Source organism: Oncorhynchus clarkii, chromosome 22 (genome assembly GCF_045791955.1).
Source record: "Oncorhynchus clarkii lewisi isolate Uvic-CL-2024 chromosome 22, UVic_Ocla_1.0, whole genome shotgun sequence".
Lineage (NCBI taxonomy): Eukaryota > Metazoa > Chordata > Actinopteri > Salmoniformes > Salmonidae > Oncorhynchus > Oncorhynchus clarkii.
In genome coordinates, this window is record NC_092168.1 from 26,343,584 (window position 1) to 26,366,015 (window position 22,432).

The following is a 22,432-nucleotide window of genomic DNA, read 5'->3' on the forward strand; positions in this document are numbered from 1 at the left end:
AATGTGATATTTATATTTTTTTATACATTTGCAAAAATGTATAAAAACCTGTTTTTGCTTTGTCATTATGGGGTATTGTGTGAGGATTGATGAGGGGGGGAAAAAACGATTTAATCCATTTTTGAATAAGGCTTTAACGTCAAGGGATCTGAATACATTCGGAATGCACTGTATATTATGATGACATTTTGTGACGTTTTTTGTTCGTTTAAATCTTCGGAAAGTGTTTTTTCGGCTGTTCGTGCACACAATTTGCTTTTTAGGCAAGCCGAAGTCTACTTGCCTTCGTCGGTGGTTGGTCAACAGTAGGAATTCTTCAATTCTTCAATGTTGTCATTCAACGAGAGACAAACATTTTTCATGCAAATTTTTCACTTGTACTGCAACAAACATCTTAGTTAGATGTAAGATCTCCTCAGCAAAAACTTTAATGACATTTCTTGAGTTATCTATTTTTAGTAAATACTGTTGCAACTTTTTTCTCGTTTTTCAAGCGGTCTTTTAAGGGAGTATGCGAGCACACTCGTTCAACTAGGCACCAGCCGAACCGAAGCATTCGGAAAGCTTAAGGGAGGTGAGGTGTGTGTGTTTGGGCCTGTGGGAGGTGAGGTGAGTGTGTTTGGGCCTAAGGGTGTGCTTCATTCTATAGCTAGAGGACTCCTGATATCTCCAGGAGTGATGAGTATAATATTTTTCTCTATCTGTTGTTGTCTAGTACCGTCTTTTTGCTAGCTAGGGCCATTTACTTTAAGTGCTGCCTGTCTTCCCAGTAGCTTACTTGGTGTGTGAACTGCTGACTGCTCATAACTTGAAGATGATTATTGACACATAAACCAGGATTAAGGGGCAAGGCAATTTGTGACTCTTGTTGTTTTCATAATCAGTGGCTGTATTGGAGGGAGTGGTTTCTCCTCTCCTAGGCAGTCAGAGATAGATTAGTACCGGGATGTGTGCTCTTCACCTTTGCAAGCAATTAGTATTAGTACTTCAGATTCCCCTGATTTCTAAGCGGCGGTCTAGTAGCAAAACAAAGATGGTCAACGAAACAAAAATGGTTCTGCTGAGTTGTTCGAGGAAGGAAAGAGAGGAAGGATCCATCCACACCACTCTCTCACTTAAGTATCTTACCTAGTTATCTCATTTTGCTCTTTTGTAGCTTTGACAACTACAATATGTGTGTGTTTTCTATACCTGCTCGTTCCTCTTCCTGGAGGCTTTACAGATGCTCCCCACCCCTTGGCTACAACCCATCTAATTTGGTGTACCCTGCACGCACAACCCTGGTCTCTGGCAGCGTTTGGAACTACCAGAGCCTATGCTGCCCTTCAGTCCTTTTACTTTTTGGCCCTGACGGAGACATGGATCCTCCCAGAGAACACTGCTACTCCAGCTCCTCTCTCTTCATAGTTCGAGAGCATCTGGTCGTCACACAGGACTACTAATTTCTCCTAAGTGGAGACGTTCTATCATTTCAATTCCATGCGGTCACTGTCACTTGTCCACTCAAGCTTTACAAAGATGTCACCTATTGCCCACCAGGTGTCCTTAAATAGTTCCCCAATGAGCTTGACACCTTGATTAAGCTAATTTCCTGACGATGGCTCACCGCTCTTCGTACTTGGCTACTTCAACCTAATTTCTTTCCAACTCTCTCTTTCCCCTCCTTGCCTCTTTTGACCTCACACTTTCCCAGTCCCCTCCCAATCACAAGGCAGACAATATGCTTGACCTTATCTTTACTAGAGGCGGTTTGCCTACTAATCTCACTGCAATCCCCCTCCAGGTCTCTGATCCCTATTTAGTTTCCTTTTCTGTCGCCCTTTCCTCCAACCATAGCCACCCAGCCCCTACCCAGATGATCATGCGCCATTGCAATCTTTGCACTCTCTCATCTTTCCCTTCTGCTAAATCCTTCTCCCTCCTGTCTCCTGATTCTACCACTTCAACCCAACTATCCTCCCTTTCCGCATCCTATTACTTGCCGATAAATCGGTCGACCTCTAGTGCATGGCCGATAAATTAGGGCCGATTTCAAGTTTTCATAACAATCGGTAATCGGCCTTTTTGGACACCGATTATGGCCGATAACATTGCAATCCACGAGGAGGCTGCATGGAAGGCTGACCACCTGTTTTGCGAGTGCAGCATCAAAAGGACCTGTGGCTGCAATGAGCCAAGGTAAGTTGCTTGCTAGCATTAACTTATCTTATAAAAAACAATCAATCAATCTTAACATAATCACTAGTTAACTACACATAGTTGATGATATTACTAGGTTAACTAGCTTGTTCTGCGTGCATATAATCAATGCGGTGCCTGTTATTTTATCATCGAATCACAGCCTACTTCAATTTCGCCAAACGGGTGGTGATTTAACAAAAGCACATTCGCGAAAAAAGCACAATCGTTGCACAAATGTACCTAACCATAAACATCAATACACTGAAGTACATATTTTTTAAACCTGCATATTTAGTTAAACAAAATGCATGTTAGCAGGCAGTATTAACTAGAGAAATTGTCACTTCTCTTGTGTTCAGTGCAAGCCGAGTCAGGGTATATGCAGCAGTTTGGGCCGCCTGGCTCGTTGCGAACTGTGTGAAGACCGTTTCTTCCTAACAAAGACTAATTAATTTGCCAGAATTTGACATAATTATGACATAACATTGAAGGTTGTGCAATGTAACAGCAATATTTAGACGGTTCCGTTCCGTATTTCAATGAAAAAATAAACGTTTTGTTTTCTAAATGATAGTTTCTGGATTTTACCATATTAATGACCAAAGGCTCGTATTTCTGTGAGTTTATTATATTATAACTAAGTATATGATTTGATATTTGATAGAGCAGTCTGACTGAGCGGTGGTAAGCACTTTACTGCGTTTGCCAGCAGCTCTTAGCAATGCTTGAAGCACAGCCCTGTTTATGACTTCAAGCCTATCAACTCCCAAGATTAGGCTGGCAATACTAAAGTGCCTATTAGAACATCCAATGGTCAAAGGTATATGAAATACAAATGATATAGAGAGAAGTAGTCGACACGTCATAATTCCTATAATAACGACAACCTAAAACTTCTTAACTGGGAATATTGAAGATTCATGTTAAAAGGAACCATGTTAAAAGGAAGCGTTCATATGTTCTCATGTTCTGAGCAAGGAACTTAAATGTTAGCTTTTTTACATGGCACATATTGCACTTTTACTTTCTCCTCCAACACTGTTTTTGCATTATTTAAATCAAATTGAACATGTTTCATTATTTATTTGAGACTAAATAGATTTTATTTATGTATTTTATTAAGTTCAAATAAATGTGTTAATTGTTCATTCAGTAGTGTTGTAATTATCATTATTACACACATACATATTATAAAATCGGCCGATTAATTGGCCCTCCAATAATCGGTATCGGTCAACCTCTAACTTGCACTGTACCCTTTCCTCCCGGTCGGCTTGGGAGGAAAGGGGACTAAACTTCCGGATGACCTATCAGCCTTTCACTCCCTCCTCTCTACCTTTTCTTCCTCTGTATCCACTGTGAACTCCAATTTCAATCACTCTAAATGTCAAGCTTCTGCCTCTAATCCTAGGAAACTCTTTTCAACCTTCTCCTCCCTCCCTAATCCTCCACCCCCTTCCCCTACGTGGAGGACTTTGTCAACCACTTTAAAAAGAAGATTGACGACATCCGCTCCACATTCACTCAGCATATTGAGTCCACTGGTCCCACTCACACATAATTACCCTACGCCTTGACCTCTTTATCCCCTCTCTTTCCAGGGTGAAAACTTGAGACTAGTGAGGTCCGGCCACCAGACAACGTGCCCACTCAATCCCATCCCCTCTCCATATCTCTTGAGAACTTCTCCCATTCCTCATCAACTTATCCCTGACCACTGGCTGCGTCCCACTGGACTTCAAAATGGCCTGAGTCGCTCCCCTCCTCAAAGCAACACTCGTGGCTCCTCTGATGTCAAAAACTGCAGACCGGTATTCTTTATTTTATTTTCAAAACATTGAGTGTGCGGTCTCTGACCAACTCTCTTGCCATCTCTCAGAATGATCTTCTTGACCTTAACCAAGATGGGTAACTCAACCCATCAAGACTGCTCCTCTGTGTAACAGAGGCTCTCTGCACTGCCAAAGCTGACTCTCTCTCCTCTCTCATCCTCCTAGATCTATCCACTGCCTTTGACACCATGAACCATTAGACCTCTCCACTTTCTCAGGCTGGGCGTCTCAGGCTCTGCACACTCTTGGATTGCATCCTACCTGGCAGGCTGCTTATACCAGGTGACGTGAAGAGGATCTGTGTCTGCACCAGGTGGCAACACATCTCTGCGTGCCTGGCAGATACACTCCCCCGTTGATAACTCCATGGTGTCCCCCTACCAGAGTGCAAAGAACCTTGGCGTGACCCTGGACAACATCAAAGCAGTGACTCGCATCCTGCAGGTTCATGCTGTACAACATCCATAGTGTATGAGCCTATCACACATAGGAAGCGCCGCAAGTCCTTATCCAGGCACTTGTCATCTCCCGTTTGGACTACTGTAACTCGCTGTTGGCTGGGCTCCTCACTTGTGCCATCAAACCCCTGCAAATTATCCAGAATGCTGCTGCCCTCCTGGTGTTCAACCTTCCAAAGTTCTCCCATGTCACCCCACTCTTCCACACAATCCACTGGCTTCCAGTCGAAGCTCGCATCCACTACAAGACCATCGTACTTGCCTACGAAGCAGCAAGAGGCACTGCCACTCAATACCTTTAGGCTATGCTCAAACCCTACACCCCAACCCGAGCACTCTGTTCTGACACCTCTGGTCTCTTGGCCCTCCAAATTATGAATGTGATATGTGGTTGTCTCACCTAGCTATCTGAAGATGAATGCACTAAACGTAAGTCGCTCTTGATAAGAGGGTCTGCTAAATTACTAAAAAGTAAAATGTAAGGAAGAAGAGGTGTGTGTGTGTGTGTGTTTAGGCCTGAAGGAGGGGAGGTGTGTGTGTGACTACCTATCTCTGGCTTATCCATTAGGCTGATGATGATGCGGAAGGGTCGGAGATAACCAATCACGCTCTCCGGGTCTGCCTCCACATCTTTCTGATTCAGGATGTTGATCAAAGCCTAAGCACAGAGAGACAGAGTACACACATACATACACAAGGTTACACCACCGGTTATTGACAGAAACAATGTGACCTTGGATTCAATGTTTTCGTATTTGAATGAGTGACTTGCGTTTAAAGGGCAGGTGTTTTTCGAGAAGTCCTTTGTGAGGTTTAATCCTCTGTAACAGTATGATTTATATAACTGCTCAACAGTAGTGTTAGTGTGTCTGACCTGCACTAGGAGTTCTCTGGAGTGGGTGTTGAAGTAGAAGGCTGTGTGTTCCTCCATGGAGATGGAGAGGTCAGGGTCTGCAGCAATCATACCTCCCTTAATGTCTGTGCCTGGCGAACAGCAACACACACAGACAGATAGTAATTTACAGAGCCTTCAGAAAGTATTCACACCCCTTGACTTTTTCAAACATTTTGTTGTTACAGCCTAAATAGAAAATTGCTTTAAAAAATAAAAATAATTACTGACCAACACCCCATAAAGTGGAATTATGCTTTTCAAAATGTTTACTAATTAACTACTAATAACACTGGATGGTGTATCAATACACCCAGTCACTACAAAGATACAGGTGACCTTCCTAATTCAGTTACCAGAGAGGAAGGAAATCTCTCGCCTGCTAGCTGGCTCCTGTGTAACACTGGAGCCAGCCAGCAGGCGTACAATAGCCAACTCTAAAGCTGATTGGTTGACACTAAATTTTCATTTCCATTCACTTCAAGCTACAAGCGCCCGCACTGTTGATTCTGAAGGCCTGAGGGCAGATTTTAGACCCCTGGCAACTCATGATGGCTGAATATGATTGGATAAAAGATCTAACATAAAGACCAGCCCTCCAAATCTCAACCTGGGGCTGGAAGCAGTGCAATCAAGAGGAAAGCTATGAAATGAAGAGTATAACTCTTACTCTGGGGAATAATTTAATACATATTTGTGGGAAAATATATATATTTTTTAATTATATTCTGATGATGTTTAGGCCAGCAGAGAAGGGCTTGCTGGCCCTGACGGCCCACCACTGGGTTATGGGTATGCTTGCAACCGTCATGGACTGGGGAGTTTTTCAGGATAAAAAAAATAAATTGAATGGAGCTAAGCACAGGCAAAATCCTAGCAGAAAACCTGGTTCAGTCTGCTTTCCACCAGAGACTGGGAGATGAATCCACCTTTCAGAAGGATAATAACCTAAAACACAAGGCCAAATCTACACTAGTTGCTTACCAAGAAGACAGTGAATGTTCTGGAGTGGTCAAGTTTTGACTTAAATCTACTTGAAAATCTATGGCAAGATCTGAAAATGTTTATCTAGCAATGATCAACAACCAATTTGACAGAGCTTGAAGAATTTTGAATAGAATAATGGGCAAACGTCGCCCAATCCAGGTGTGGAAAGCTCTTCAGAGACTTGCCCAGAAAGACAGCTGTAATCACTGCTAAAGGTGCTTCTACAAAGTATTGACTCAGGGGTGTGAGTACTTAAGTAAATGAGATCTCTCTGTATTTCATTTTCAATACATTTCTAAAAACATGTTTTGTGTGTAGAAAAAATATATATATATATTGAATACATTTTTAATTCAGACTGTAACAAAGTATTGAATAAGTCAAGGGGTATGAATACTTTTTGAAGACACTGTATAATAAGTCATACATTTTTGTCTCTGAAAGGCAAGGGGTAAAGAATTGAAGCTATATGGATAAATGTATTACCTAGACTTTAACGACATTAGCTACTAAAGCAACTCAAGCTATTATTAGCTACACAGTGAACTATATTCAGGCCTATTGCTAGAATAGGACTCAAAGCCATAACTTCATTGCATGTGGGTGTGTGTGTGTGTGTGGTGCATGTCTATCCACAGTAGCTACCTAGCAGCCAGGCGTAGAGGCGTCTGTTGAGGGACATGTCTCTGCGGAGCAGCGTGAGGGAAGCAGCAGACACCACTGTAATCGTGTCCTCCCTGGTCATAGGAATACTGCCTTCTGTTGGATCCTGAGAGAACAACAGGTACAGAGGGGGCACAGGGAGGAGGAAGAAGGAGTTAATGAAGAGGGAGAAGGAAACAGTAGTGGATGAAGATAGAGAGGCAGAGAAGGAAGAGTTGGAGGAGGAGCGAGGGGAAGTGGAGGAGGAGGACAGGGTGGATAAGCTGAAAAAGGTGAGGTGGTGAAGGAGGTGAGGAGGAGGAAAAGTTACTCACCAGGCAGGTGGCCAAGGAGAAGAAGTATAGCAGGATCTCCAACATGTTCCTCTGCACCAGAACATTAGAGTCCTGCAGAGACAGACACAACGCCTTCATCTGGAAGAGAGAGGAAAGGAAAGGGAGATACCTAGTCAGTTGTACAACTGAATGCCTTCAACTGAAATGTGTCCTCCACATTTAACCCAACCCCTCTGAATCAGAGAGGTGCGGAGGGCTGCCTTAATGCACATCCACGTCTTCGTCGCCCGGGGAACAGTGGGTTAACTGCCTTGCTCAGGGGCAGAACGACAGATTTTTACCTTGTCAGCTCGGGGATTCGATCCAGCAACCTTTCGGTTACTGGCCCAACGTTCTAACCACTAGAGGGAGAGACAGGTCCTACAACATATCCAACATGGCAGACACATCCCGACACTCATACTCATATTAACATGTGGAAACACACATCAACTCACCACCAAGCGGTTGTTATAGCCCAGCATGCATCTCTGCTGGCGCGGTGGGGTGAAGCGGTCGAAGTGTGTGACAATGAAGAGAGAGGCGGGTAGCCGGACCAGAGGGCTGACCAACACACTGCCCCACAGAGCCCCATAGAACACTTGCTGGCCCACTAACAGAGACAGCCTCAGTAGCAACGCATCCGTCCTGGACAAAGAAGGGAGAGAGGGAGAGAGACCAAAGTTTAAGATAGTGGGAAAAGGAAGAGGATATGTTATATTATGCAAATATTTATGGGAGAGCTATTTTTTAGCTCTGTTTAGATACACAGGTACATGTGTGTGTGTGTACCTGTCATAGACATCAGCCCCCTCCTCCAGGCCAGGCAGTAGTCCAGTGATGAAGGCCTGTAGGCTGGGCAGTAAGGCCCTCTGTAGAGGGAGGTAGTAGCGCTCATACAGCGTCAACAGGGCTGGCTTCACCGCCATCGCAGCATGGCCCAGCAACGGGAACAGTCCTGAGCTAAAACACACATGGCAGAGATCAATACAACACACTAACTCATACAGTACAGGTGAACAACACACAAATCCCCCAAAAACACACTAACATTGTTAATAGGCCTTCAAACAAATCAGGACAATAGACAGGCATGCACACACACAAAATGGGTTAGACTGGTCCCACACCTGTAGATGAAGAGGTCCTTGGCCAGCCATTTGGTGCCGATGATCTTGAAGATGATCTCATAGGTCTCTAAGGCCTTGAGGTGCACTCCACTGGGCAGGGCCGGGTGCAGACACTGGGCCAGACGCTTCCCAATGATCAGCCTCTGGGGCAGCAGAGAGTAGCGCAGGTTACTTTGCAGGGCCTAGGGGGACGGACAGTGAGAGATATGCCAGTGGTGCATGTTAGTGGTATGTGTTTTAATGGATATCAAATAAATATGTAATTCATTGGTAATTATTGTATAGTTACCATGCTACTTTGTAATTTGCTTTGTTTACTTGACAGATTAATGCTAAAGTGGCCTGAAAGAATCCTCATTCATTCCCACACAGCACCTAGACACACACAGATCAAGACACGGCCATTCTACCATAACACTCCTTAGCAAACATCCTTCTTCCTAAATGTGTCACAAGCAGGGACCTACTAGTGTCCAAAGTCCCACTTGGGTGGAGCAGGGGACAGAGAGTCAGGCCATGTATTCTGGGCTACTGAAGTAGAACAATTTACGAGAAACTTGAAACGGAGTGCCTGCAAAAGCAATCTATACACACTATATGATAGGTCAATAAGAGTTTGAATAATGTGTTTGGTAAATACATTGTTCAGTGAAAGGGACAGTCTATCATCCTCTCCATTGAATGATTGGGGGATAAGTGAATCAACACTGATGTAGGATAATTTTTAGAAACTCAATTGATAGATTTGGAATGTTTTCCATCTCCCAGTCCACTGATCCTGGAGCCAGATAGAACCAGATGCAACCATGGCAATGCCAGCAAGGCCAGATAAGTGACTGCAGGTAGTGACTGGGCTCAGAGCCAGAGAGTCACTCACACACAGACACACGCCCATGAACTTTTACACACATACAGTGCCTTGCGAAAGTATTCGGCCCCCTTGAACTTTGCGACCTTTTGCCACATTTCAGGCTTCAAACATAAAGATATAAAACTGTATTTTTTTGTGAAGAATCAACAACAAGTGGGACACAATCATTAAGTAGAACGACATTTATTGGATATTTCAAACTTTTTTAACAAATCAAAAACTGAAAAATTGGGCGTGCAAAATTATTCAGCCCCTTTACTTTCAGTGCAGCAAACTCTCTCCAGAAGTTCAGTGAGGATCTCTGAATGATCCAATGTTGACCTAAATGACTAATGATGATAAATACAATCCATCTGTGTGTAATCAAGTCTCCGTATAAATGCACCTGCACTGTGATAGTCTCAGAGGTCCGTTAAAAGCGCAGAGAGCATCATGAAGAACAAGGAACACACCAGGCAGGTCCGAGATACTGTTGTGAAGAAGTTTAAAGCCGGATTTGGATACAAAACGATTTCCCAAGCTTTAAACATCCCAAGGAGCACTGTGCAAGCGATAATATTGAAATGGAAGGAGTATCAGACCACTGCAAATCTACCAAGACCTGGCCGTCCCTCTAAACTTTCAGCTCATACAAGGAGAAGACTGATCAGAGATGCAGCCAAGTGGCCCATGATCACTCTGGATGAACTGCAGAGATCTACAGCTGAGGTGGGAGACTCTGTCCATAGGACAACAATCAGTCGTATATTGCACAAATCTGGCCTTTATGGAAGAGTGGCAAGAAGAAAGCCATTTCTTAAAGATATCCATAAAAAGTGTTGTTTAAAGTTTGCCACAAGCCACACCAAACATGTGGAAGAAGGTGCTCTGGTCAGATGAAACCAAAATTGAACTTTTTGGCAACAATGCAAAACGTTATGTTTGGCGTAAAAGCAACACAGCTCATCACCCTGAACACACCATCCCCACTGTCAAACATGGTGGTGGCAGCATCATGGTTTGGGCCTGCTTTTCTTCAGCAGGGACAATGAAGATGGTTAAAATTGATGGGAAGATGGATGGAGCCAAATACAGGACCATTCTGGAAGAAAACCTGATGGAGTCTGCAAAAGACCTGAGACTGGGACGGAGATTTCTCTTCCAACAAGACAATGATCCAAAACATAAAGCAAAATCTACAATGGAATGGTTCAAAAATAAACATATCCAGGTGTTAGAATGGCAAAGTCAAAGTCCAGACCTGAATCCAATCGAGAATCTGTGGAAAGAACTGAAAACTGCTGTTCACAAATGCTCTCCATCCAACCTCACTGAGCTCAAGCTGTTTTGCAAGGAGGAATGGGAAAAAAATGTCAGTCTCTCAATGTGCAAAACTGATAGAGACATACCCCAAGCGACTTACAGCTGTAATCGCAGCAAAAGGTGGCGCTACAAAGTATTAACTTAAGGGGGCTGAATAATTTTGCACGCCCAATTTTTCAGTTTTTGATTTGTTAAAAAAGTTTGAAATATCCAATAAATGTCGTTCCACTTCATGATTGTGTCCCACTTGTTGTTGATTCTTCACAAAAAAATACAGTTTTATATCTTTATGTTTGAAGCCTGAAATGTGGCAAAAGGTCGCAAAGTTCAAGGGGGCCGAATACTTTCGCAAGGCACTGTATAATATGCATGCTGTTGAGTTTAAAATTGCTGAAAGTAGCAAAAACAATTTCCTGCTTTGTTTACAGAACGTTTAAACTGACACTTCCACATGCAAATGCTCTCAATGCAAACCATCATACACAAAATAACTAATAAAACACTAATGGCAATACACTGATCAAGAGACCAATGGCCTGTCTAACTTGTCAATGCAAAAAAATAAGCAGTGCTCTTCTACTCTGCCAGGACACGAACACACTGAGGAAATGCAAACCAGGATGAAAATACAACTGAATGCCCCACTGAGTAATTTCATCTGTCACACCATGGGTGCAACTCAATAGTATAGAGTGTCTGGATGTCTGACCTCCAGACTCAATATATTGTACCAGCCTTGCCATCCATACCTTGTTGAGTTTGCCCAGAGAGGAGATGAGGTCAGCCCACTCGCTGGACGACTCAAAGTTCCGCAGGGCTTTCTCGATGACCGCCGCGTAGCTACGGTAACGGTAGTCATTCTGCAGCTCCTGCTCCTCGGGATCCATGATGCCTCACTCACACCCCAGCATACTCAGCCTGTGTCTGGGGAAAGGGGGAGGAAGGGGAGCAGAGGAGGATAGGGATAGAGGGGGAGACAGAACAGAGAATTGTTGTCAGACATGAATCCCTACACCAAAATCATGTCCAATAGGCTACATGTACTTGAAATGTTTTGATACGGTGTAACCTAATGAACACAACCCTGAACCCAGATCTCTGTTTGTAGCATGTTGCAGAGGGGTTTCGCTTGCAAACGTGGTTTGATATGCTCAGTCACACGTGCACACACACATGCAGGAATCACAATGTGCTCAATTATGATTGGGTCTGCCCTGTGCTGGTCTGCCTGACCTGTCTTGAATTCTGAGAAAGATGGGAGAGGGAGGAGTGTGTACAATAGACAACTGGTATTTAGGACACAAGGCGAATAATTCCTGTTTACCCCTATGTACACGTGCTCCCAGAGGAATAAACATCAGGGCCCATATTCACAAAGTGTCTCAAGATAGAAGTGCTGATCTAGGAGTAGTTTAGCCTTTTAAACCATGATGAATAAGATGGGAGCACTCTTACTCTTGAGATGATTTGTGAATACTGGAGCAGATAACGCCCACAGATGCTTGCTATGACAACCAGTGGGATAACAAGTCCTTTGAAAGATCTCAAATGGAAACCTCATCCTCGATATGCTTAGGCTTAAAGTCAATAAAACCATTTATTCAGCTAGCAAAAATATTTGGTTTAACTGTATTATGATCAGATGGCTCTTCTGCAGTGGCATAGTTGTTTTGTGTGTGTGTGTACTATGTACTATGCCAATGTAATAGAGCAGAGAGAGAGGGACTAACAGAGACAGGACAGGATTAGAGCAACAGAGACATCTGGACTTACTTTGGGAGAGAGAGAGGCTTTAACATGGGCAAGCCTGCCCAACACGTGCCTGACAACACACACACACACACACAATATTATGCTTATAAAAACACAATATCACGCCATGTCAGTACAGTAGCAGGTCAGCTTACCTCTGGAAATAATTCCTCCATTAACAGAATAACAGTGAGGAAGCACTATAAAAACTCAATGCCTTGAGCCATGGAAACAGGAGAGAACATGGTGCTGCTGAGCAACAATAACATGGCAGCCAGTAACCAAGTCAGAGTAAATGTCAACGACAAAGTGGTCTACCAATACATGCTCTACCCTAATCACTCTGTCTGGGGTATACCTGCACACACCCCAAGCTCAGAACGCATATCCCTCCCCTCTATATGTGTAATAACCTAGCTCTCTGTGTCTGTGTGTTAGAGGCTGTGTGTATAGTGAGATCACAGGCACACTCAGTCGGGTTGATTAAATTAGGGCCATCTCAGGTCAACATGTCTAGTCTGGGTTCTAATGGACAGGAGCTAGCTAGGGGCTGCTTTTGTTTGTTTGCCAGCCTTAGCATTCTTTATCTGTCTGACTCCTCCACAACATTGATCTACAATGTGTTTCCTGGAAACAAAATGAGCAGACACACTGACACACACACGGATTGACTTGATAATTGACTAGGACTATCTACTTTAAAATCTAGGCCTATTTCTGTCTCTGTTTCTCTCTAAACCTTTATCTCAGACAAGCTTAGGGATTTGTAGACAGAAAGGTTGACAAAGAGACAGACGGGAAAGTTTGCCGATGGCACGACGGTGGTAGGCCTGATCACCGACGATGATGAAACAGCATATAGGGAGGAGGTCAGAGACCTGGCAGTGTGTTGCCAGGACAACAACCTGTCCCTCAACGTCAGCACGACAAAGGAGCTGATGGTGGACTACGTGAACCGAAGGGCTGAGCACACCCCCATTCACATGGACGGGGCTGTAGTGGAGCAGATCGAGAGCATCAAGTTCCTCTGTGTCCACATCACTAAGGATCTATCGTGGTCCACACACACCAACACAGTTATGAAAAGGACATGACAATGCCTCTTCCCCCACGACAACACCTTAAAAACCTCAAAATGTTCTACAACTGCACCATTGAGAGAATCTTGACTGGTCCAGTCCATCACTGGGGCTGAACTCCCTGCCATCCAGGACCACTATACCAGGCGGTGTCAGAGGAAGGCCTTTAAAAATGGTCAAAGACTCCAGCCACCCAAGTCATACTGTTCTCTCTGCTACCGCAAGGCAAGCGGTAACGATGCACCAAGTTTGGAACCAACAGGACCCTGAACAGCTTCTACCCACAAGCTATAAAACTGCTAAATAGTTAGTTAAATAGTTAAAGTTGCACTATGCAGAAATCGCGCTGCCATTTCGTGGTTGCTAAAACTAATAGTTTGCCTAATTTCAGTTTATGTGACAAAATAAGCTAGTATAGTGTAGAGAATTATTGTACCATTTAAACCACTGCGAAATATATTTTCCAGAACCAAAAATATTGTTGTTTCATCTGGTGTATAAAACCGAAAGTAAAAGACACAAAAACAAAACTTAAGAAGGGGAAGCACAGTAACATAGAACAGATAGAACAGATCTACCGCTTCTTAGACTTGCTTTCAAGTGGAATTATAACTCACATTTCTATATCAATTTGGTCGGGTCACCCAAAAAGTTAGATATTGCCACTTTGACCAACTAGCTACCAGGACTATCCGCATTGACCCTTTTTGACTCATCACATACACTGCTGCTACTTTTCACTATCTGTCACGTCATTCCTAGTTATATGTACATATCTATTACTTCGTACCCCTGCACATCGACTCGGTACTGGTACCCCTAGTATATAGCCAAGATCATCATTACTCGTTGTCTATCGATTATTACAGGTTTTTACTTTTCTATTATTATTCCTCTATTTTCTTTCTCTCTGCATTGTTGGGAAGGGCCCGTAAGTAAGCATTTCACTGTTAGTCTACACCTGTTGTTTACAAAGCATGTGACAAAAACAATTAGATTTAATTTGAATTGGAGTAAGAGAGAGAGAGAGAGAGAGCTATAAGGAGGAGTATTATATCACTGAGAGGGGAATCCTAGCTAATGAGTAAGCAGAAGTGGCGTTGACAGAAACTTACACATCATGTCCTCATCTCCTGACCGACCCTGAATAACACACCCTCACCCACTAAATCACTCCCAAACTCAACGCATTACACAGATTAACTGACTTACTACTTTTGTACACACACACACACACACACACACACAGTATGATTTTAGCATGTACGTGAACTAACTGACTATAGTCTGTCTAGCTCTGGTCAGATATCAGAACAGATAAGATGTGAATTGAATATTCTCTATCACAGCTGTGGCCATTGGACTAGGGCAGACCCCAATTAGTCAACTGGTTGATTGGTTGAGCTCCACTTTAATACAGATTCTGGATCAGAACATCTCCTTTAAGAGGCTGGGTCAGTGCTATCTCCAAACTGAGTGAAAAGGCCAGCCTCATTACAGCTGCTGACACATCCACACATCTTCAGTCAGGTTCATTTTTTCCCCCTTTCTGTCTCACTCTCCCACCTTCTGCTAATGTGGTATGTTCTCTCCTGACAGAGAAGTGAAGAAGAAAAGGGAATACCTAGTCAGTTGTACAATTTAATGCATTCAATTGAAATGTGTCTTCCGCATTTAACCTAACCCCTCTGAATGAGAGGTGCGGGGAGCTGCCTTAATCAACATTGGCGCCTGGGGAACAGTGGGTTAACTGCCTTGCTCAGGGGCATAACTACAGATTTTTACCTTGTCAGCTCTGGGATTTGATCCACTGGCCCAACACTCCTACCTGCCAGGCTACCTGATTTGTATGCAATGTGAACGTCAGGTGCAGAAATACAGGCTGCCTGCATAGCACAACCTCAAGCCTGTCAAGTGACCTACTAAAACCCTCTGCAAACATATTACCCTGTGGATACAAATATCTTTCACAAAACTGATTTTATTAGCTTCCTGGAATATTTATCTAGTCATAAACTAATGTTTGAATTCAAACAAGGAAATGTAGATATTTAGGCCTACATTGCGGTAATACTGAAACGCATTGCTGTGTAGCCCAAAGTTGCATTTCAACACACAATAATACCTGGAGCGGCCTATCAGACACTCATTCTCCATCTCATGAACATGCTGATAGGGAGCTGGGAGTGCTTGTGGTAGGCCTGCAACGTTTGCTCCTGAAGGGGAAAGGAGACTGTGTGTTTAGAGGGTGGACTCACTACCAGCTGATTTAGGGACACAAACCCAATAGGTAATGCAAAGAGATATCAGTCACCTGATTGTGACACCATGAAACTGACTACCATATAGCATATGACTATGCCTTGTGAGACTAGGCCTATAAAAGGAATAGGACAGGCTAGAACTTCTAGGATGGGACAGACACTGCTGTTAAAGACTGAGTCATGGCAGCGCTATGGCTCTGAATGTGACTCTAAAGACCTGACTGCATTATGTAAGATGGCCTCGTCAAAGAGCAAATCAGGGATTTCCATCTGTCTGTGTGTGAGAAAGAGAATGAGAAGGAGAAATGATTTCATCCAATTAGATGTTGTTGGCAATGTATACTGAACAAAAATATAAATGCAACGTGTAAAGTGTTGGTCCCATGTTTCATGAGCTGAATAAAAGATCTTTCCATACACACAAAAAGCATATTTTTTGCACAAATTTCTTTACATTCCTATTAGTGAGCATTTCTCCTTTGCCAAGATAATCCACCTGACCGTTGTGGCATATCAAGAAGCTGATTAAACAGCATGATCATTACACTGGTGCACCTTATACTAGTTACAATAAAAGGCTACTCTAAAATGTCATACAACACAATTCCACAGGTCTTAAGTTTAAAGGGAGTGTGCAATTGGCATGCTGACTGCAGGAATGTCCATGAGAGCTGTTGCCAGATAAGTGAATGTTCATTTATCTACCATAAGCTGCCTCCAACGTCGGTTTAGAGAAATTTGCAGTGCATCCAACAGGCCTCACAAAATAGCAGACCACGTGTAACAATGCCAGCCCAGGACCTCCACATCCTGCTTCTTCACCTGCAGAGACCTAGCTGAGACCAGCTACCCGGACAGCTGATGATACTGACGAGTATTTCTACCTGTAGTAAAGCCCTTTTGTGGGGAAAAACTCATTCTGATTGGCTGAGTCTGGCTCCCAGGCCCACCCAAGATTCTGCTGCTTCTTCATCTTTCCAATGTTGTTTATAAAGCTCCAGACTCAGTGCAAATGTTACAATAACTGAGATGGAATGGTTGTTGATGTTGCAGAGAAATAATTAAAATAGCGTGAACGCGGCACTGCATCATGTCCCCGTTGTCCACCGAGTCAAAGGAATTAGGGTAGCACTATATTTAGATAATATTGATTCACAACAGGAAAACGTGAACTGGGGAGAAAACACAAGCCAATTAAAATTGAAATATGGTGATTTCAATGTGCTATATCCAGTGATTTATAGGCCTATATTATTAGCTACACCCCGTCAATTTTTATTCTCACCAAACCGGGACCTAATGTTGCGGTAAACAAAAAGACACAAGGTGCATCATATGGGTGCATCAATGACTCACCAACTGCAAAACAAGCTCGGGTTTGAGCTGATCATTCGCGTGCGTCCAATAAATGTCACTAAATCCCGGGAAACCGGCAAATGTTAACGGTTCTGGGTGTAGCGTCCGTTCTGTAACTGAAGCTTTGAGAAACCGTCAACCAACCGTTAGGTGGGGGGGTGCGTTTCCAATTTCTCTCGTGCAGATCATGCTAAACGCAACAGGGTGGAAAGCCCAAACTCAGCTGATTCACAGAGAGCGATTGGAGCACGGAGAGCGCACTTCCTGATCTTCGGAGGGGTGGAGTGTGGAGCTCCTTGACAGTTTAGGTGCAGTATTTATCTTCACAAGCTAAAAGCCCCTCACAATGCCAGTTAATAGATTCACAATTAATGAATAAGCGATTCAGCCGAGTTAGGTAAACCTGTTTCTTGAGTTCAGCATTCAAATCAGAAATTATGTATATTTTTTTCACTGGCACTCCCGGTGTTGGTACATTCCAGGATATGCGACGTTTACAAACCTCTCACTTCACTGTCAGATATTTGGTCAAAGCTGGGTTAAAGAGCATTAACAAAAATAACTGCAAACATACTGTATCTGTTTCTTTGTTATTTAATAATTGTGTATTACATTGAACAGTCCTTTTTGAGACAATGAAGTGACTTGTTTAATCAAATATAATACTAGCTATTCAGTGCACAACCTATCCTCTGGCCCTGTAAACAAATGAGACACATTAACATGGTTGTTTAATGTAGGGTGGCAAGGAGCCTAGTGGTTAGAGCGTTGGCCCAGTAAGTAAGGTCACTGGTTTGAATACTTGAGCCAACAAGGTGAAAAATATATAATTTGCACCGTACTACTATGGCTGTCCCAGTAAAACAACATATTTCACTGCACCTGTAATAAGGTGTATAGGTGTGTCTAACCCCTCCGCGGGCGTCCTAGTCCCGTTGGTATAGGTAATGTCAGCCCGGGCAGCAGGGGTTTAGCTGGATCCTCTCTGGGGTGTCTCTAAGAGCCATCAGGCCTATTTTGGACAACCCATAGCCAGAATTTGGCCAGCTCTTGCTGACGTGGTCTCCAGCTTTGGCCTCGGCAACAAAGCACTTCATCAGAGCCACTAGCTCCTCTGTGATGTCATTTCTGCAGGGCCTGGAGGTCCAGAGAACACACATGGAGAGGAAGAAGCTCATTGCACATGTTACTGGTGGCGAAGAATTTGGTTTAGAGAATGTGTTCTACTTGGCTGCCGAAGGATGCAGGGTCACCTTCTGGACATAGAGGGAGCTATTAGTTTACTTTAAATGTTACTGATTCCCAGGCCAGCTGACACACAATAACTATTGCACAATGGCTGCATTTAGACAGGCAACCCAACTCTGTTCTTTTTTTACTAATTGTATTTTGACCAATCAAATTAGCTCTGACAAAAATTTGATGTGGGAAAAAAAATCAGAATTGGGCTGCCTGTATGAAAGCAGCCAGTGTGTCAGACTGTGTGAGTGAAAGGTAAGTCATTAATAATGTGCAGTTACGTCTTGGGGCGATGCGTGTGTTGTTGATTAGCACATCCAGACCCCCGTACTCCTTCATGAAATGGTGCCATGCCGCCAGGATGTCAGCCAGGTCTGTAATGTCCAGTCTGGGCTTGAGTCCCTCCCTCTGCAGATCCTCCACAACCACGGCCCCCCTCTGGACGTCCCAGGTGCTCAGATACACATCCCATTTAAAGCCCTGGCACAGTACCTGCACTATGGCTAACCCCAGGCCCCACGTGGAACCAGTGACCAGAGCCACCTGTGGGCCAGACATCACCTCAAAAAGAGAAAGAAATCAAAAGCAATAGATTCTGAAAGCTACAGAGCAGGGGTATTCAGATTTTTCCCTATGAGGTTCAGACTTCTGTTATACCCGATAATTAATTGCACACACCTTGGTGTCCCAGTTCTAAACCCTTCCCTGATTAGAAAGGGAAAAAAAACTGTAGAACTGGCTTCAAGGTCCAGATTTGAATTTGAAGGCCATAGATTCTGAGCTACCGGGAAACACATTTCCCGAGTTAAACGTTTATGTCCTCAATATCAATTAAAAGGTATGAAACACTTTATAGCAGTGATTTTTTTATTTATTTAACTAGGCGAGTCAGTTAAGAACAGATTCTTATTTAACAATGACAACCCACTGTTCATAGGCTGTCTGCCTTGTTTAGGGGCAGAACCTTTCGGTTACTTGCTCAACGCTCTAACCACTAGGCTACCTGCCGCTCCAGTGATCACAAATCCAGAGAGCTAGTTTGTCAGCTGTTGCTCTGACCCAGCATTAGCATACCTTATTCAACTCCAGCCACCCAATACATAGACTGTTCTACATGCTACCATCCGGCAGGCTGTACTGGTGCATCAAGGCTCAGACAGACTCCTAAACAGTGCTTATCCCCTCGCCATAAAACTGTTAATGGGTAACAACTACTAACTCTGAAAAAAAATCTCCCTCTCAGAGTATCCACACTGACTCTATCCTGTGCACATTGTGAATAAACGTTGAAACTTTAATCAAGGTTCATGGTAGTTTAATCAGTTGTTTTAGTGATGGCCTATAGCATTAGCCGGCACGCCCTGAGTATGCTGCTATGCAGTAAAAAATGAATCATCTAACACATCCACATAATCTAAACATACATTAAAACGGAATTACCAGAGGAATTTAAGCAGTAGGCTATATTGTAGGAGTATGGTGACCCCTAAAGTCTACACAGTCACATGACCTTGTGGTCACCAGTGAATAAAGAATATTTATGATTCAGATGTACAGTGCATCCGGAAAGTATTCAGAAACCTTGACTTTTTTGGCATTCTGTTACATTACAGCCTTATTCTAAAAAGGTATTAAATTGCCCCAACCCACACACAATACCCTATAATGACAAAGCGAAAACAGAAGGACAACCACCTCTACTGCACTCCACCAATCAGGCCTTTATGGTAGAGTGGCCAGACGGAAGCACATGACAGCCTACTTGGAGAAACCAAGATAGAACTCTTAGGTCTGAATGCCAAGCGTCTCGTCTGGAGGAAACCTGGAACCATCCCTACGGTGAAGCATGGTGGCAGCATCATGCAGTTGGGATGTTTTTCAGCGGCAATGACTGGGAGACTAGTCAGGATTGAGGGAAAGATGAACAGAGCAAAGTACAAAGAGACCCTTGATGAAAACCTGCTCCAGATCGCTCAGGATCTCAGACTGGGACAAATGTTCACCTTCCAACAGGCCAATGACCCTAAGCCACAGCCAAAACAACGCAGAAGTGGCTTCGGGACAAGTCTCTGAATGTCCTTGAAACCTGATCGAACAACTTGACAGAACTTGAGAGGAGACAAATGCAGAGACAAATGGAAGAAACTCCCCAAACAGGTGTGCCAAGCTTGTAGCGTCATACTCAAAACTCGAGGCTGTAATCGCTGCCAAAGGTACTTCAAAGTACTGCGTAAAGGGTCAGAACACTAATGTATGTGATATTTGTTTATTTTTAATACATTTGTAAGAATTTCTAAAAAACAGTTTTTGCTTTATTATTATGGGGTGTGTAGATTGAGAGGGGAAAAAAACAACTTAAATCAATTTTAGAATAAGGCTGTAACGTAACAAAATGTGGATAAAGGGGTCTGAATACTTTCCGAAATCACTGCATCACCAGTGTGAATGTAAAATTGTTAAAGTAGTATGGAGCACACCCCCGGCTATGCAGAGCTGTTAAGGGATTTTTTTTAATCAATAATGACTAATTATGTATACATTTCAATCAGGACTGACTAATCAGAATACTATTATGTTACTGTATAGATGTATGCATTTTCTTTTAATCCTAGTACTGAATATAATTTGTGTAATTATAATCAAGAATTAGAACAATGACTGTCTGTTCCTTGGTAGAAACGAATGAACTTATCGTCAGACTGGCTAGAATGCTTATCTACACAGGAAGACCTTGGCTTGGTCATAAATGATCTAAATTGGTGGGAGACGATGTAGGAAGGCTTGAGAACTATACTGCCATTGTACCGGAGTGGAGGAGAGACGGGACAGTTCGAAACCTAATGACGTCATTTTCAGTTTATAACCTGTTGTAAATTGTATCATGTTCAGTACTATCGAGAATAAACGCTAGTGCTTGATTTTGAGACTGGTCTCCGCCCATTTTATGCAAATAAGTTTCTTACAAATCCTTAGAAATGGGCTGAGTGTATTAATTTAATTAGGTATTAAACATATAGGAATTTAATTCCTCTATTAAGAGTATAGTATGGACGGATATACCAAGAAGTGGCAGAGCATATTCCCATGAATGAGAGGAAACACTAATTGCTACATTCTGATATTAATATCTTTTGAAGTCAAAAGAGAAAATACATTTAAGCAATAAGGCCGTGGGGTTATACCAAAGCTAAGGGCTGTTCTTGCAACACGGAGTGCCTGGATACCACCCTTAGCTGTGGTACTGTATATTGGCCATTCACCACAAAGCCTGCCAGGGTGCCTTGCTATTACAAACTGGTTACCATCATAATTAAAAAACGTAAACAAATACATTTGCATCATACCAGCATCAAACTACCCAGTTTATAATTAAGCAATAGGACCTGAGGTGGTGCGGTATATGGGCAATATACGACGACTAAGGGCTGTTCTTATGTAAGACACAACGCGGTGTGGCTTTGGTACATGGACCCACCCCGAGGAGCCTTATTGCTATTATAAACGGATTACCAGCGTAAGCAGTAAAAATAAATATTTGGTCATACCCATGTTATACAGTCGGATATACCATGGCTTTCAGCCAAATCAGAATTCAGGGCTCGAACCACCCAGTTTATAATTGAGATTATGGCACTAATGTGGTACATCAACTGCATCATAAATGATCCAAGCTGATAAACAGGCATTTTATATTCCCTCCACCAGCAACAACCAGTCTGCATGGACACAGAAATATAAGTCTTTGCTAGGTAAAGTGCCGTCTTATCTCAGCTCACTGGTCATCATAGCTACACCCACCCTTAGCATGCGCTCCAGCAGGTATATTTCACTGGTCATCCCCAAAGCCAACACCTCCTTTGGACGCCTTTCCTTCCAGTTCTCTGCTGCCAATGACTGGAACAAATTGCAAAAATCACTGAAGTTGAAGACATATCTCCCTCACTAACTTCAAGCATCGGCTGTCAGAGCAGCTTACCGATCGCTGCAGCTGTCCACAGCCCATCTGTAAATAGCCCATCCAACTACCTACAGTGGGGCAAAAAAAGTATTTAGTCAGCCACCAATTGGGCAAGTTCTCCCACTTAAAAAGACGAGGCCTATAATTTTGACAG

At 43.2% G+C, this 22,432-nt stretch overlaps 1 protein-coding gene and 1 pseudogene across 1 annotated transcript in view; both read right to left on the bottom strand.

Moving 5' to 3' along the window:
• LOC139380653 (protein DOP1B-like) overlaps nucleotides 1–17,311 on the bottom strand; it is a 48,342-nt gene extending 31,031 nt beyond the window's left edge. The window contains exons 1-9 of the mRNA XM_071123551.1: nucleotides 17,082–17,311; nucleotides 11,380–11,554; nucleotides 8,458–8,639; nucleotides 8,120–8,290; nucleotides 7,786–7,975; nucleotides 7,328–7,426; nucleotides 6,996–7,119; nucleotides 5,346–5,455; nucleotides 5,018–5,129 (exon numbers count right to left, since the gene is read on the bottom strand). Of these exons, the coding sequence (XP_070979652.1) occupies nucleotides 5,018–5,129; nucleotides 5,346–5,455; nucleotides 6,996–7,119; nucleotides 7,328–7,426; nucleotides 7,786–7,975; nucleotides 8,120–8,290; nucleotides 8,458–8,639; nucleotides 11,380–11,517 (1,126 nt within the window). The 5' untranslated portion in view covers nucleotides 11,518–11,554; nucleotides 17,082–17,311. The remainder of the gene's footprint in view (nucleotides 1–5,017; nucleotides 5,130–5,345; nucleotides 5,456–6,995; nucleotides 7,120–7,327; nucleotides 7,427–7,785; nucleotides 7,976–8,119; nucleotides 8,291–8,457; nucleotides 8,640–11,379; nucleotides 11,555–17,081) is intronic.
• Nucleotides 17,312–17,895: 584 nt separating this feature from the next.
• On the bottom strand, nucleotides 17,896–18,878 carry LOC139380646 (carbonyl reductase [NADPH] 1-like; annotated as a pseudogene).
• Nucleotides 18,879–22,432: the final 3,554 nt, after the last annotated feature.